Here is an 18,041-nt window from a genome sequence, read left to right as displayed (position 1 = left end):
TCATTGGTTATTACTATTATTCCTTGAAGACTCGCGTTTCAAATAGTGAGCAATGTGCACGTAAGAACAACCATATCGATAACATTAACTTGTAATATTATGTTCGTGTAATTTCAGCATGAACTTATAACAAGAAACGTGACTTACCGACAATAAGATCCAATATCCATACTTTTGTAAATATATATAGCAATAATTACGAGGCGCAGCAGCATTTCGTACCGGATTTACTGCTTCTTCTTATCAGAGTGTCCTACAAATGTTTCGGATAGATTTTTTTTGTATTCTAAATATGAAAACGGGTTTCCATATTTCAAGTGAAAATTTTCTTCATAAAGCTAGCCCTACATAATTTGTAAAGAACGTAAGTTCTTTGTTCTTTTATTTTTTATCATTTTATTATACGGGCCAGGTTACTTTTTAGACAAATTATATAAAATTTTCTTTTGTTGTTAGTGAATCCTCAGAAATATACTCAGCGCATGTGATTCTCTATGGATCCATAGAGTTCTATTCCAATACCTTTACACGCAAGGCCATAGCGGACTGCTTTATATACGAGTCAGCAATATTAGAGGACAGAGTCCAATTATTAATTATCCACTGTGCCCCCCCCCCGACGACATCTGCGACGGCATCTGAAATTTCAAAATTATTTTATTTGAAATGAACTTGCTTTGAGCTGGTGCTAATTGAGTGTTTAGATCATTCGAGTTGTAGAATACAAGGTAGATTCTCCTTACTTCTGGACCCGAAAAACAATAGGATTTGTTCTAAGTTTCTTCCCCGTTTCTCAGTTGCTCCTTATCATATTATTTGATTATTCTAAATTTCAATTATATGGAACCTGTTAAAACAAGCTCAATATATTCTCGCTTATGCGAGCTTCTTCGAGTTCGAGTGCTATTTACGATATTTTTATTTCATTTGATTTCATACTTGTAAAAGTCTATGGCGTGTACAACGACACCGCTCATTGCAACTAGCTAAAGAGTTCTCGAAAAGCGACTAACTCCGGTTTTTTGTTTTCTGTCTGCATTGGGCCCCGTGGCGTAACGCCACTCCGGCTGTTGCTCACAATCAGAACGAATGGTATGCAGACTCAACCATTCTGGCTGGTGGCGACTGATTGGCCAATATGTTGTATTAATGTAATAGGGCTATGCAACGGTAGGTGAACCCATCCGACAACTCTCGCATCGTCGGTTCCAGGTATTGGTGTTCTCGGTGCTGCTACTGCCACTGTCGTTGCTCGTTCTATAGACTGACCAACCTCGCGGATGCGTTGGAACTCTGTAAGAGCCCCGTCCGTCTAAGGCATTGAAACGGCGCCAGAGCCCGCGTCTTTCATCTAAACGGGTTGAGCGTGCATGCCTGAGAAACAGCACCCGAATTAGCCGGATCAGGGAGGCCTCTAGAACGAGTTCCTTTCGGATGCTAAGAGGAGACCTGTGTCTTCCGGGCTGTGCTGCTATCGTGGTCTCCTGTCACTGTTGATGATGGTGTTAGTAGTAATTCTGCGATGCAATATCCGCCCTTTTCACCCGGCTCCGGGTTTACCCTAGAACTGCTGTAGTCGCTGACTTGGGTCTGGTGGCAGCGCATAGAGACTTACGCCGACTAGTTCATGTTTTTAAAACCCTTCGGTGCGAACAACGTTGCCTTAGCAGGGTTATCCAGCTACAAAACCTCGCAGACTACGCGACCTGCTTGCAGACGACACAACACGCTCTGCCTTTTCGAAGGAAGTCTTCCGTAAGTCGTAACCTAGCTTGTTACTTGGCGTTATCTTTTGACTAGCAGCCTTGATCTTGCAATCAAATGGCGATATACGAGTACATCGTTAAGCTTGTATAATTCCCTTAAGTGGAAAGCCAACTTAAAACGACATTAGCAGAAACTATACAGGACGAATTATAGATGTTTCAAGTGCTAAGGTAAATATGCGTGTGGTTTTTACACCTTGAGAGATCTATCACCCTAGAGGATCAATTCTGAATTAAACCAATGAACGAGCAAAAGGATCGCTGTTTCCGTGGTTTTTAAAACGATATACTAATAGCTAGCTGTGCCGTGCTATGACTGCTTGTCCTGTTCGGGTGGTTTCAGAAGGGGAACTACTAGTGTTCTTGCGACCGTCCTGCTAAGGTCAAGCCGCTCCTTGCGGGAGCTCAGCTTTGTAATGTTCCATACTAAGTGATATGCTGCCATGTAATAGCTATTGTAGACTATATCGGGGCATCCGTTTTTACCGGTTTCCCTATTCTTCCCAGGTCACAGGACCTATCGCTTAACCTACAGTAGCGGCAGCAGTGACTTGAGACGCTCAACCAGGCAGCTTTACCAGCGAGTGTGATCCCTCCCTTTTCGAGTCCTATGCAGTTTATAGTCAGTTGCGTAAGTCCTCTTCCAAAAGTAGATACCTAGACTGCTCCGTTCATTCGAAAAAGGACCGGGTGCCATTTAGATAGAGAGCCACCCCTATTGTTCGCACGTAAACGGCGGCACTCAGTCACGTGCACTATAGGAAATTCGAAAGGAAGTGTTATTTGACCAAATGCATGAAAACGTGTGCGGGGAGTGCTGAAGTCGTGAGGTTAACTGGACGTGGTTAAATCTTTAGCTTGGTTAATGCAGGAACAACAAAGACATGCATAAAGGATACCATAACTAATCCTACCAGTATAACATATTGATGCGTCAGTGTGAGCGTGTCACAGCGCCAACCTTCTCGTGTTCATGCATCCTTAGGGTGTCGTAAGTATTAATTTGAAGAAAACTTCTTCCTGTACGTCGTACAAAGATAATTCGGTGGAAAATAGTTTTATGTTGGAAGAAATTATTCGTTGGCAGTCACTTAACTTGGTTTTCGATATTCGTAACCGCGCTAACAAAAATACTCCGACTTCCTTCTTTTAGATACCAAAAATATAGCTGAGAACTGCAAGCTATGCAAATCTTAGCGGATAACATCTGCCTGCATCTTAGACATAAGAGCGTGGAATTTTTTATAGCTTAAACCAAGGAAAATTATTTGGAGTTAATTCAGAGTTAGAACGACTTTGGTGTAGACACCTAGACAAACTCACTTTCAAGTAACGAAGTAAATTATAAGAAAGAACAGCTAAATTCTGCATAAATAGCCCAATGCATTTGCCGACCGGTGTCTAATCCCATTTACTATTCAAAGGAACAGAGCCGACACGACCGACTTAACTAATATTCAGCTAAAACGACATTACTTTCTTTTCGTCTGGAAAAGGCAGAACTTTTACAATTAGCTGTTTTACACGTAATGCTAAAGCGTCACCAAACAAAAAGCTTTTTCTTATGATCCCATTATATGCTTGTCACTCTGGAGCCACCAGAGTGCACATCGGGAACTTTGTTCTATATTTGATCATGTATTCTGGATCACTATGATGTATTCCTCTATGAGCATGCGCTGGATTCTTGTTATCCTTTGATATCTCGGTATACCGTATTGTGGATAAACTGAAGATGCCTTTAAACAGGTACTTCAGCAAAAAAGCAACTCGCAGCCCATCTAAAAAGCTCTGCGCTTATTTTCTGTTTGCAGTCTCAGCTGAACCAATACGCCAAATTTAATCGTGTTTCCTACAAGGTTTTTGTTTAAATTTACAATCATTATATGATTTCCGCAAGCGTTTAAAGAGACAATACTTGTAATAATTGATCCTTTCTAAAATAATAGTAAAGAGACGATCCAACAGCGGATTTTCTATACGGTAGGACTGAACTAACACTCAGTTTGATTAGGTAAAATAGCATTTTGCGTCTAAGTAGCGGATACAGCAGATAGCTATATGTTTAACGTTTAATGGAGTATTGCCTTTTGCTCTAGATGACGGTCGACCTCACTGCAGTACTGCCAAGGAGAACTTTTGGCATTCAGCTCTTTTATACAACGAAATGTCGCTTAAGCTCGGTCCCTTTTACTTCTACTAGATTTAATGAATCCGTTTCTAGGACCTGAAAGATGATGCTGGGCTTGAGTCAGGTTAATCTGGTGTTCATTCCAACGTGATTTTCTGTTCTGAAAAAACCTTGTGCCTTTTTCCGGAATGAGATGAAAACACTTACGAAAGACTGAACTATATCTATGTCAATTGGTGTGTGCGGGCTAGGTTAGATATGTACTCTTTTCCCTTAAATTTCATATATACTGTAGACATAGACAGGCATAGGCGAAACTGAATGTAGAGGACCGCTGAAAGTACATTGATACGACGATTACCTTTACTGACACCGCTCAACTCGAGCTCGATGGCAAGACCAAATATAAGAACCACGATAAGCTGACACAGCGGATCAGTGGAAAAGGCTCTGACCCCGCCCACCGAACGTGGCCTAAAGTGAAAGGCCTAAAGTTTTTAAAACGGCGTGAAACGAGCTCTACGCAATGGCTAATTGTTAAAGCGTGATGAATATTTTATCAGCGAAACAACACGCTTAGCTTGTCCTTAGAAGTTAACTAAGGTTATTCCTAACGAGTAATATTTCAAGTGCGTAAATAGTTTAGAGCTTGTAAAAACAATGAATGAACATATAAATTTACTTGAACAATTTAGTAAGAATCACCCGAAATCGCAGTTCGATGAAATTTCAATATAATTAATCATTTCAGTTGATATTTTCCGGAAGAGTACACGTTGGTGATTGCGTCTCCGGTTGTGATGCATCAAGCATTCGTTGCTGAGTTGACTAACCTGTTGTGGTAGCTAGAGGATTCTGCCAAAAGTGGCTAACCTCTAGTAAAGGTTAGCATAAAACGATTTGAACAAGATGTCGAAGGAGCCTGTAGCGCCAACGTTTCTCCACAAGCCAATCCTACGACAAGAGGACGACGGAAATCGGCTGGTATTCGAATGTGAACTTATCGCCAATCCGAGACCCACGGTAACTAGATTTATTGCTAACGTATAGTAATTTCTGACTTTTTCTCTGTATAAAACTTTACCGTAAGATAGCGCAAAACAGAGGGCGTGATCTCACGAAGCTTAAATAGAGACTGACTAAAGCTTTATTTGGACTTATACAATTTCCCATCGATATACGGGATAAACTGGCACACCATTTATACTTGCCGCATGTTTACTAACTGCATGTAGGTAAAAGCAGGTATTTTGGTAAGTAACTTTTTTGCATATGCCGGCAGGGACGTTCGATGACGACAGCTATCTCTGGGGTCTAAATTGCCCACATGTCATTTTTAAAAACGTACCTTCTAGATTTGCTAAAAGGCATTGTACACAACAAATCCAGCAAATTCTTATCTGGAACTGGTCATAGTTTAAAGTTCTAAAAAGCGCAACAAGTTGTACTGGTGGAGCTTATCTGAACGACCCAACTGGGAAAGAAACACTCTCCTCTCTCGAAGGTGGCTGCTAATTTCTGTATCGAAATTTCTGGATAACTGGCCTCTCCGCATTTTAATGAGCTTTTGAGCCATGTAGATTTTTCGCTTCATCCCATGGAAATTTTCCTGGGATTCTGTGAATGCTTCATGAGAACTGGCAGCAACGTAGACTTTCGATTTTGATAAACCAAGGAAGTTTGTAATTTTGTCGCGTGGGTTCGTCCAAGTGAAGGATATTAGGAAATAACGCATCTTTGTTCATATTTTGAACACGAACGTCCTGTTTTCGTCGCTCTGTCCCTAGTTTATCTTCTTTTAACACTGAAAATGATGGATGAACGCATGCTCGTCGCCACAAGTAAATGTGTCTTAATAAGTTCCAAACATCTGTCTTTCCGGCTTTAAATACAAATTCCATGATATGTCTTTGCCTCATAATAAAATCTGCCCATAAAAAGGTATCCTACGGGTGCGCAGAAAGGTTGACACTTCATAAATATCAAATCCGATAAAATTGTAAATTCACTTTACCAACAAAAACTTTTACAGAGCTGTAGTATTTTTGGAACGATTACCTTTTCTCAGGTTCAATGGTTTCGCAATGAACATGAGGTACTGGACACTCAGCGAACTGAATATAAGATATTAGAGAAGGCTCCGGGCAAATACTACATCGCGCTGGCCATTGACGACGTGTACGAACCCGATAAAGGACTCTATACCGTTTCAGCCAAAAACCACCTTGGAGATGTCAGCTCTTCCATCAACCTCAACTTTTTGCGTAAGTACTACGATACGGACATTATAGAGGGTACAGATATTGTAAACATAAATGTTTGATACCGACGCATCTAATTCAAGTCGGACTTGAAGTAAATCTACTGAAATAGTATGGAAATTTTAGTTGGAGCAGAAAGCTAACGAAGTGGGCTCCCATTTTCGGGAACATTTCCACATCAAGTCGGAGCTTAGTGCCTAACAGAATATACAATTAGCCTTTTACGGAAAAGTAAAATAATAGATACGTTTAGTTTTATAATACATGAACGCTGTCATGGTGCCTGATATTGAATTTCTTCAACCAGTATAGATCGCGTCGTGTATATATAAAAAAAAAAAAAGAGCTAAAATTATTGAAAACAATGGACTTCTCATCTTATAAAATATTTTTTGTTCTAAGGAGGCGTTTGTAACTGCCATTTTAATTAAGTAGATTAAGGCCTGTTATGATTTTGTGAAACGCTTCTGCGGATATAGGAATTTATACATCACATATTCTATCTCATATTTTAAGCTGGTGAGAATTTATATATGTACACGTATACATATGTACTGGGAGCGGCTCTACCAATTTTTATGCGAAAAATATGTGCTACATGCTCATATATAGTACCCCGTCAATCAGAAAAGTGCCCAATGTTTACCGATTTTTGCCGCAACTCTATTCAAACCCCCCAAGGGGCAAAACTTCGGTCAGTCACGGATGTGTGTTCCGCAATATCAAAAAAACGACACATTCAGATAAAGACAGTAAAAAAGGTTTCAAGTCCTTAAGTCTTACTTAAACCACACATTGAGGTTTGCACAAAAACTAATCGCGCAGGTGAGAAGTAAGTAATATCAACGTAAAAGATGACAGGACGGCCACGTCTCCCTCTCAAACACCTTGCTCTCTGAGTAATGAAGTGTTAGAATGTGTCAGTATAGTATCTGTATAAGCTAGTGGAGATATTGGTGTGGATCGTGCAAAAACGTCTTATACAGAATAGATACGATGCCAGTGTGAACGCTGTGAACTGCGTGAAACAGTCTATGCTTAGAGTGAAACACTTGTTCTGAACGTGTATCGAAAATTTTCGAGCGGAGCTTTTGTTGGAAAGAAGATTTTCGAATGTCATACTTGCCATTACACAGATATCTGCTATGTCCGGAAGCAGTTTCAGTTGGGTGTCTACCCTCGCCCTGGGCTCTTGCACTTGCCCACGGCCCTCCCCTACCAGACGTGAGCCGAGGCATGAGCTCAGTAACTGTCGGCCGTATATCTGAAGACTATTTTAGAATACTCTAGCGATTGGTAATTACCATTTGAAGGGCTGTCAAGATGAGTTCTTATATGGTAAAGCTCTGCTTGTTCAGTATTAAGGGCGAAGATTCAAAGTGACATTGTTGGAATAATGCAGTCATATGAAAACACAGCATGACAAATTACGTTCCATTTCAAAACATATGTGTTCGACGCTATTCATAGAAGCAGTAGTTTTAATATGTTTAATATGAAATACAATTGATTTTTGTTCTCCCGTGAGGGCAGTTAGTACTTCAGATAACAGCAGTTCATAAGCCGACGCCAGACTCGTGAAAATGGTTAGATGCAGACATTCTCAATAAAGAGTTTTAGGTCATTAACGCCTATGGGAAAAAGGGCGCTGGATAGATGCCAGTCGTATATATCTTTCCAACTACTCTCTCGGGACTTAGTTTCCGAACGACTATTCAGCTCTAGATCTATCCAATTCTAACATCAAATGAGTTATGAATGTGCCAAGCCAGCTGAAATATTGGTAGAATATTTTAAACATGAGTATAGGTGAAACTATAACGGCAGCATATATAATGCATACTACTAATGGGCCATGACAATCATATGGGTGCGAAAACGGCTAGTATTTAGAACCAATGCACAAACGAAGTGAGACCAGAGCCCCATTACTTGAAACGCTACAGACTTAATATAAGCCCATATACTAATGTTGCCGTATTTCCTATGGATAGTGTATTTGAATTAGCTCCAGCTTTGCCTTGTGGTTCATTGAAATGCTCATTATACAGTACCTAAAACGGGTTCGAATCCCTAAAGAGGACAAATGTGGTCGCTGATTTCTCGCTTACGCCGTGTGTTTGGTTTTTTTTTCTTTTTTTTTTTGCTAATTTTTGAGAACACGTATTTTTCTAATTGGTCTTTATCTTCATAGCATAAAACGTCAATAGATCTTCGACAAACGAAATACGCTGAATAATTTCGAACACTCTAGCCATTTGAAACGAGTTCTCCGTGGATGTGTTTTTAATGATTTGTAGTCCCTGTATAGCATAGATGTTTCGTGTATTATCTAATCTTAACTATAATTAGTGGAACAATATGGCAGTTCTTTGCCAAAGTTTCACAAGCAACAAAAGCCATCAGTCACGGCCTAAAGCAGAACTCATTCTTGGTGAAGATGCAAAAGATTGTCACCTGCGTACGGTTAATAATCGTTAGCTTTGTTTTATTGTGTACCGACTGACTACTACAAGTGCCATCAGTATACGAGGTAAACGAGTTGTCTGTGTATTGAGCGTACTATGACCATGAATCAACAATGGTGCAGGGTGATTTCGAATGGTATGAAATCAGCTTCCATCTAGATTTAATGGTTAGGCTGCGCGTCCTACAAAAGTATGCCTTAGAGTAGTTCCTAACGTCCTAAACTAGCTAAAACCTAATAATGCGTCACTTTGTGTTTCAGCTGCTGATAAGCCATTCGAAAGGTGAGTCGTTTGGAGATCGTTTAGAATCAGTTTATAATTTAGATAAGTTTGTTGCTTGGTCTAATAAGCTGTTAGTGTTTATTTTGAAAAGAAAGACTACAAGAGTCACTGCTAAATCTTGATTTATGTATAGTTGTGCCTAGGAAAGCTAGCTTCCGACATAATTACCAGGCGGTATTCAGGAACCAAGCAGGAGAACGGATTGCGCTATTCATTGCGTTCGTTATTGCTTCACGTGCATTTGTGCCCAGATTCAAACCCAGCTGTCTCGTTGTCCTTCGCTAACTAAGAGCCCAGCACGTTTCTATCGAGGGTACGTGTACCCAAAACCTTTAGTACCTCTCCACTGAGACCACAATCAGAATAGGCGCCGTTGCGTTTACCGAGACATTGCAGCCTTGATGTGGATCCAGAAAGGAAGATTACTCAAGTTAGTTATGCAAACTTTTGATTACAAGACATTATTACTAAAGCGAGCTAGTTTTTCGATGGCTATAATGTTTAGGAAGCTTTGCAGCGGTGACATTCAATTCGGAATCACAATAAGCCGAATTAGGTGTTAAAATTTGTATAGTAGGTCATTCTAAGATACCTGCTATGAACCTTTTAGCCTTTCAGCTTTGTTATAGCATGTATATTCGTTAGAAAAAAATCTGTATTGGGTACATTTAAAAAAATATATACTACCAAAGCTCTGCACCGCATATTTCACTTCGAGACGTAATCTCAAAAATTCGAATTACTACACTTCAAATAGCTTTCACGATTATATACGCTTCCAATCTTCGACAACTTGAACTATTGAAGCTTAAACCCCCCGCGTCAACCTCACACGCGCGTTAGCGGCGAGTTTTCTCTGTAAAGCTTCATTAAGAAGCCCAAAATAGCCAATTTTTACTTTCTAAGAAAACTTTGAATGAAATTTACTACATATTTTCAGAGGTATAATTTTTATCATTAACCAGCACAGTCAAGCGCAAAGGTTGCATAAGATGTAGACGCAGCTAGCGAATTTCGATACGTCGTCAAATATAGTTTGCTGAAACGAGGCAGCAAACTTAAAACTTTCAAGTGGAATTGATGTGATATATACACCTTATTCTAGTAATTTCAACATTCCATAATAACTTCGCTTTTGTATGTGTTTAGCTATGTTTTTAAAATGCTTCTTCTTCTAGTTTTTTTCAACGTGTGCCAATAAAAGCTTAGTCTTACGAAGCATTCGGAGTTTCATGGAGAGTTCTGAACACTGTCTTATTTTTTTAAATTGTTCTGACATTTCTGTCGAATCAGTTATTAAGGCTAATATCCGCCAGTATGACTGGGTCCACTGTTAGACATCTACTTTAACTGCTACCGCGAATGTCTTGCGATATTTATCGACTGATACTCTAATCAGCTGGCCGCTTGGGTCACATACAGCTGAAAGGCCAAAGCCTCTCAACTGCTCGGTTCTAGCTTTCTTGGCCTTATCCTCCGTGGTCTCTGCTATGCGTCAGTATGGCATGATAATGGCGGTTATATTAATATAGCTTTTTTCTTCTGTGACTTGGCTCATTCGTGTGCGAGGTGAGCCGATGGCTCAATGGCTTGAAGCCGGGCGATTCGATTCTTGGCGTGTGGTGACTCGACGATTCAGCTTCTTCGGTTTGCGATCGTTCGCTCGCCATATTTGCTGGTCCTCTTTTGATCTAGTCTTAAAAGAGCTTCCGGTCCTTGTGCAGTACCGATACAACTCGAAGTAGCAATGAAGCTATCGCTGAACCCTGCCATAATCTGTGCCTTCCCTATGCAACAGTTCGGTTTGCCCGAAGGCAATAACCGGGTGAACGGCAGGCCCAAAGTGAACACGTTGAGCCTATTTGATGCCCATTGGTTACTAAAGAAGCCCACTCACACACACGTTAGTAACAACAGTAAACAGCATAAAGACCAGGCGCGGCCGAATTTTTGGTCTCCGAGATGTATCGGCGACGAAAATACAACACGGCATAGCACCGGTTCGGCAGTGGGACAATTGTTTTAACAAACTACTCCAAAATCATGGGGAGGAGGGAGGTAACGAAGCAGTAGGGAAAGCAAATGGCAACTATGGACGATTTATGAGCCAACAACAGGCACCATCTTGAAGGCATAAAGGATAGTTTTGTCCAGACGCTTTAGAGCGAGTGCCGCTGGCGAAAAGAAATCGATTGCAATTTGTTATCGGGATGTCAAACATGGTGATTTCTAGAGAATGGAGAATATGCGACTATTACGTGGTACATGTAGCCGATTAATAGCCACACCATAGCTCTGAGTAGCTAGAGATATTTCCGTTTACATCGTCCTATTTAAGGAAGGGCGTTCATTCTCATCAACTGTCAATTTACGGTGGGGCCATTTAACTTAAAAACCAATTGAAACGAATTATGCTATCCTGACGAAGACATTGTGCATCGCTAACTTGGCGCTTTTTTGACAATACTGATGAAACGTACTTTGAATCGTAGAGGACCTTTCATAACGCGGCTTGTACTAAAAACTTACTTATTTTTTATTTATTTATTTTTTTTTTATTTATTGGCTTTATTTTAGTAAATATAAATAATCCCTTACAGTGTGTACAATTGAAGTTCAGGCTGTTATGCTATCTAAAATGAAGACAACGTCTCCAATTCGTAAAGCAGCTTATGCTGAGCTTCAAAGTATCTTGCGAACAGCCACTGCCATTGCTGTGTCCTTGAGAAGAGGCTCTTAATAAAGATGGCTAGATCGTTTATTTGTGTTGCGCTATTGCTTCGACTATGTACTGTTAACGTTGCTTAACGACATCAATAAGTATAGTGAGATATGATAAACGAAAAAAGGCAAAAGTTGACCATGGCCTAATAGTGGTATTTGCGACAGGTACTTCTGTTTCGAACTGTAACTACAGCTACTTTCTTAATACGCATACGTGTCCTAAAGGTCTGCCGCATCAATTCGCGGTTCCTTCTCAATACCCAAATAGATTGCACTAACCGATTGTTTTGATATTGGTATTATGTTTTCTGCTCACTAGACGATTCTATGGTTAGCGAGTTACGAGTTTTGGCAATCAGACGTATGCTTACACAAAACAGTATCAGTTTCAACGTTCTTTTCTTCAGCACTAGCATCTTCTATCTGGATTGACTGCAAAATCATTAGAGCCTCTCGGATGTCCCATATTGCCCCCCGTTGTTTGGCAACGTACGACTGAAACAACAGATCTTTAATTATCACCTTTTTAATTTTGATATGCAACCACTAGGTTTTTAAGTAAGGATTGCTCTGTTAAATACTGTCGTGAATTTTCTCGTCTCTAGTTTTAACGATACAAATACTTATGACTCATTTAGCCTGTCATTTCCTATAAATCTCTTAGTTATTTAGTGGACACCCCCTAATCGAAGTATGTCTCTGCTATGCACTGGCAAATCTGCACTTTGCCACCTCGTGGCCGGCCTTCGCTGCTGTTGCTGTTGTCTATCCTATGCGCCACCAATCCATTATATTTCCATTGCCTCACATGACGCCAGCCTGAAGTCCGTTTTTCGCTGTAGAATTTTGAGGTCAGTAGAGAGACAGTCTAATCTTAGTTAGGCTTCGGTCTGAAAGGTGGGTGGATAAGACAGAGTTAACAAACAAGACTTGACTGAAGGACTACAGCAACCGCTACTATTTCTGTGATTCGCATAGAACGACAAACAGGTGTTATGTTTTTCTCGCAGTCAGTTGCGTTCTTGGGGCGAACAGCGTTGGGTATTAATGCAACTCTTGTTGTCTCTTTTCCCTGATGGCATTCCGGGCTTTCTGCCCACATAAATGCCTAGTTGGTCGTTGTTTTGTCCTGTTGCAGTTTGCGACCTGAGCCTCGAATGGCTCAAAACCTAAGAAAGTGTTTTGATATTCGAGTGTCACGGATAAGGGCCTAAGGTGTCTTTCCTTTAGCCTCCGTCAAATCAGTTGGCCTTGTGTTCTGTGACGTGCACATTGCAGAAGGTATTAACATTAATTTAGTGGTATACGGTGAGCTTTAACGAATTACGGGCTGATCCGTTTCAAAGATCACAATGAACCGGTCAACATTTCGGCCGTGGTTGTTTTGTAGCCAGTTAAAGCTGTTCTAGGCTTCAGCGACTGTCTATGCGATGCTGGCCATTAATCGTAGGCGAACCGCAAAGAGCTTGTAAATTCTAGACAATTTTGTAAAGGAATCTAAGAAGCGTTAACCTAGATCTGTTCTATATCATTTAGCCCCGTTACTTTCGGCAGTGGCCACGCAGACGAATAGAAATCGCTATGCGATTACATACCGTTGCTTGATGGAGACGGCACGTGAGCCGGTAGAAGGCCGGGCAACTGCTCTGAACATAAATGAAAGTAACATTTCCTAGGTTTTAGAAAAGGTATACGCGTACCTCATTCGGCATCTATATGTTCTAATATTGAACGCTTCGAATATGTCCAATAAAGGTTATGTTAGGTTGGTGACCTGGCTGCAATGAAAAGTCATGACCATTAACCACACTTTGATACGGCAATACAAGCTAGCTTACGATAGCCATCAGCAACGGACGGCTGAGCAAGGACTTAACGAGGTGGCGGAGTGCTGTTTATACGAGCTTAATGTATATGAGCAATGGAGTTTGGTGGCACGGGGCCCTTGCTTCTTTCACATACTCACTTGATGGGGCCAGCTGCTCTCAGCTGCAACCACAATGTCTTCTTGTAGTCTACTAGCAGGTAACAATAAATGCTCAAATTGGATATTAGATAATATTTACAAAAACCTATTGAGATGTCACCGAGTTACAAAAACCCGCGATCTGAGCATTGTCCTGTTTTACTCCTTGTCACTGCCACCGTTGGCTCTGCGCAACAACCGAATTTTCGATGTAAACTCTGTAATTAAATTAGCGAAGGCAACAAGCTTAATCGGCACTCTTTAGTAGTAGTGCAGAAACCAGCACTGCGCATGGTGACGGATGAACCCAAAAAAAAGGCCAGCTAGTGTTAACTTGTAGGACACGACAATGTGCGGTATGTTACCAAAATATTAATTGGTGGAGTCACCAAGCTAGGGTTTGCCGACGCAACTGCTAAGTTTGGTGAATCACAATATATATATAATCACCTATTTAGGCAGTTATAAAAAGGTAAAGAGACTGAGCTAAGCCAAAGTGAGCCTGGCGAGATTAGTTTTAGCGGGGCCTAAATAACTTTACTAGTATGGCAATGAAGTTCAATAATTACGGTAAACCTAAGTATCATTCTAACTGTAGTAGTACCTCGTGGCAACAGATTGCCGATACTTATTTCCAGTGGCGTTAACGATGATTTATTCTTTTAGAGCCGTGTGTATTAATGTGAAGTCGTATAGGAAGACGGTTGCTGAGGTAAATATTGGCCCATTTTCATTTGAGATTTTGCGATTCCTCATTTAGTCCGGAAGCTAATACACTGTATATGCCATAACGTGATTACTCATATTATGGATCAATGTCTCATTAACGTTGCTAAAACTGCTAAAGTTATATTACTATTCATTTACATGAATACTACTCCCTGGTAATTAGTATCACATTTTGCGTCAGGACTATAGGTCCTTAATAAGCGTCGTCTTAATAAAAACCTACTAAATTTTGTGAAACCTTCAAAATAATAATCACCCGCAGGACACTTCGAAGCCAATGCAAAGCTTTAAATTAGTGGCGAAGCTACCGCATTCGCCTTTACGATGGGAACTGCAGATCTAGTCGGATTACGAGGACGGTAAAATCAAAAGGTCAGCGTAACTGCCCTGAGTGTCCTCCTCCTTATCCTCACTGCAGCGAGGTAAAATAGAAACATTACCTGTTTTACATTACCGTTTATCGCTGAACCCAAATATTTTAATGCGTTACCCGTTTTTGACTGAGGGTACGAGTGGTAAATCTACGTGCAGTGACCACCTATGCGGAAACCGACAGCAAAAATCATGATCGAGCCATTCCCATGAGTCAACTGTTGACCACGGAATTGTTGGCCGTTCACCGACGAGTAGTGACGACGAAGCTCAGACGTCACGGAGGCCAATGCAGATCTCACCGTTCTAGCCCAGTGGTTTGCCCTAACAACATTTTATTGTTTCCGGTTCACGCAGAGATATTCTTATAGATCCTCCTTCTTCCACTCAGCGCTTGAGTTCTCCCTCGATGATGGGCGAAACTGAGTTACTGGGTTCTATTTTTGCGTCGTGCACTGGAATACGAGTGCATGTAATATAAAAGTAACGACAGCACTGATTGAGACCAGCCGCATAAAGTCTGTATCTAGGAAAAGCAAGGCGAGAGGGGAAGGGGCATCGACGCCCGAATCTTTTTTCTTTTTGTCTATATTTGTTCGCGTTGTGACCCTGTACTTCTCTGATTAAAATGTAACAGTGTGGCACATAACCTTTTACTTGTCTAGCTGGATGTATTCTTGAATATTCGTCTCCATACCTGCATAGTTAGCCCTTTCTCTCGTGTACTACTGCTACAATGAGAAAATGAGGTGAAACATCGAATACATCTTGTCACCCATAGTGTGGGTGTAACCTAAAATTCAAGCCATATCTTAGCTATTTATTATTTTTGTATCGCAGTGTAAACCTAAAAAAAAAGGATTCAATGCTGAATTCAACAATAGGCATCATTACGTATAGCCAAATACCGTAACTCATTTTGATTAGCAAGGTCGTGCAGTAACGACCCCGTTGACATTTGGCAACGTTATTCTAAAATGCGTGTAGAGGACAGCAGTAAGCTGCAAAAGTCTTCACTAACGCAGATACACGAATGACGTATACAGAGCTACGGCGTCTTAAAAATGATAGAGGACTAGATTGTCAAATCTTGGCGAGGCCTTACGAGGTCTGTGAAGCATGTACGTCTCTGTTACTGTCCACCACGCAGCTCTTTGGTCCTATCGCACGTGCGTTAATGACTGGCGTATTTTCAAATCGCCGAGTAATCTATTGCTGTTATTATCCGCTTCGCAGAATTTACTCCGAAATATAAACGTAGTAAGCAGACACGTAGGTCCAGCAGAAAGATAGGCCGGAAAAAAGGGAAGAGACTGTGATAATTTATGATTTGTGAAAAGTACGGTATCCACGTTTCCACCTTCGCCTCACCTGTACCGGTCAGATATTTCAGGTCCGGTGTATAATTAAACGAATATTTCTGATGTCATGCTAAAAGAATCATCAAAAACATAGAACGGCTTTGTTGTCACAGATGCTGCAACGCAATAGCGTTTCATTATTGTTGTCACTATAAGTCGGTATGACATTACGTGTTTAATTGGAGCACCAGTCTGGTAATTAAAAACACTGTCGTCGTTGCTGGCAGTAACGTTATCGATGTTTGCAGATTTGGCCTGTTCCATTTTCTCTACGATGACCATCATGGGCGTAATCGACGTATTAGTGATAATTCGCGTATAATCAAATAGCCAACCCTCCATCAACATTGCACTTATTCAATCTACCGTTACGCAGACGGCGTTTCTGATTATATTTGAAGAACGTTCAGTCAAGAACATATAGAGACGACCTCCACAATAACTTATTCAAATGCTATTCTTTTATTTTACCGGCTCACGTAGTCTTTGTGCAGGTCACGAGCACAAAGGAAAATGTTAGTTGAAGCTTCTAAGAACTCCTTAACTTTTTATGGAAATGGGAAGCCTCCTAATTTACTCACCTTAGGTACAGGCTCATTTATAGTTCCAGCATGGGCATCTATTTACCCACTTCGGTCATACACTTTCCTGCAAGTACTTAACGAATCGGTACTCGAGATGTTAACCTGTTAGGTCATGTCGTTGTTGATTTTTCTTGATTTACTCATAGTGTTTCTTTTAGAGCAAACGTCTTTTCACTAAAATCACTGACTTTCAATGTGACCTTTAATGAAAATGTTAAAAATGGCTCAATATTATAACTAGTTTAATAGCAGAGTTTCAGGGCTGAATTCGGCAGGTGCGAACGAACTGATCGAGGTGCTACTGTATATGCTTTCCAATTAAATGCTCTTCAACTCTATTTGTTATGTTTGCTCAAACTGCAAATAAGGTGTGACTAAAGGATGATTGTTTTAGATTAACTGGTTGTAGAAATAAATTCAGGAAAACGTTTTTTTGACATTGTTTTCGACTAACTGTAAGGATTTGGCTATTTTTTTTTGTGTAAATGAAACGTTTTTGGCTGATTTCAAGCTTTCACAAGAATCTGGTATTTACGAAGATAGCCTTTCGAAGTAAAAATAACAGTTTCTGATAATGCAACTTGAGTTATAACCAATACAGGAGGGGCGCCAACATCAAATTCATCAATAAACAACAATTTCTATAAATCGACCCCCTTCCACTGAGTTCGGTCGGACCTGAGACGGGTCGGGTAAGAAAGCCCACCCTGTGACGTTTCGAGGGCGGAGTCATCGGGTCCGCCAAAAGTTTTGGTCAATGTCTTAACGACCTTATATCGATGGTTGAGGTCGATGCCTAATAGACGTGCGGGGAGCAGGCCGACCTCCGGCCATCATCAAATACACGCGTCTTTTTATACTGATTTTATTTATACTATGTAAGCTATGTTACAGCACAATAAGGATTAAATCGCTGTTTTGACCCGCTTGCTGTTTGAGTTACAAATTGAAATTTCCCTTTCAATTTAGTCAGTTTTTCCATTGCTCCGAAATTTCAGTTGGTGCCTGAGATCTTAGTTGTATTCAATCAATGAGATTTTATGCGGTGGCTCGGTCGTTGTTGCATTTTAATAATGACGTAGTAATTTCTGACTATAATATACACCCAAGTATGCCATCTTTATATCATATTTATGAGTTCAACCCGAAAGATTTTGCCTGTTATTTTTCTCCATAAGGGGTTCGGTTATACTTTCGTTTGTTAGAACTAAAAAGGGTATTCACTACATTTACGTAGGCTGTTTATAGGCGCCAGAAGGGTTACTACAACGCACCGAACCGGAATCTTTTCAAGCGTGCACAGTAATTCCACATTCCGATACCATTTGTCCAACTGGCCACCACTAGTGAATTCTGTTTGAAATCTGATTAATTTATTCTAATTGATCAGCTTGAGT

General features: G+C 40.6%; 1 protein-coding gene across 5 annotated transcripts in view; it reads left to right on the top strand.

Moving 5' to 3' along the window:
• The first annotated feature begins 1,552 nt into the window (after positions 1-1,552).
• Positions 1,553-18,041, top strand: part of bt (projectin protein bent) — a 61,398-nt gene continuing 44,909 nt past the window's right edge. For 2 of the 5 annotated variants that reach the window (XM_022791923.2, XM_022791922.2), the window contains exons 1-4: positions 1,558-1,755; positions 4,649-4,920; positions 5,966-6,161; positions 8,887-8,908. In XM_022791923.2, the coding sequence (XP_022647658.1) occupies positions 4,807-4,920; positions 5,966-6,161; positions 8,887-8,908 (332 nt within the window). In that variant the 5' untranslated portion in view covers positions 1,558-1,755; positions 4,649-4,806. Of the gene's footprint in view, positions 1,756-1,783; positions 1,938-2,740; positions 2,758-4,648; positions 4,921-5,965; positions 6,162-8,886; positions 8,909-18,041 lie in introns of those variants that run through there. The other 3 variants (XM_022791919.2, XM_086978616.1, XM_086978617.1) reach the window with 3 other exon arrangements.

Source organism: Varroa destructor, unplaced genomic scaffold (assembly GCF_002443255.2).
Source record: "Varroa destructor unplaced genomic scaffold, Vdes_3.0 BEIS01000002.1, whole genome shotgun sequence".
Taxonomy (NCBI): domain Eukaryota; kingdom Metazoa; phylum Arthropoda; class Arachnida; order Mesostigmata; family Varroidae; genus Varroa; species Varroa destructor.
This window is presented reverse-complemented; position numbering and strand designations above follow the sequence as displayed.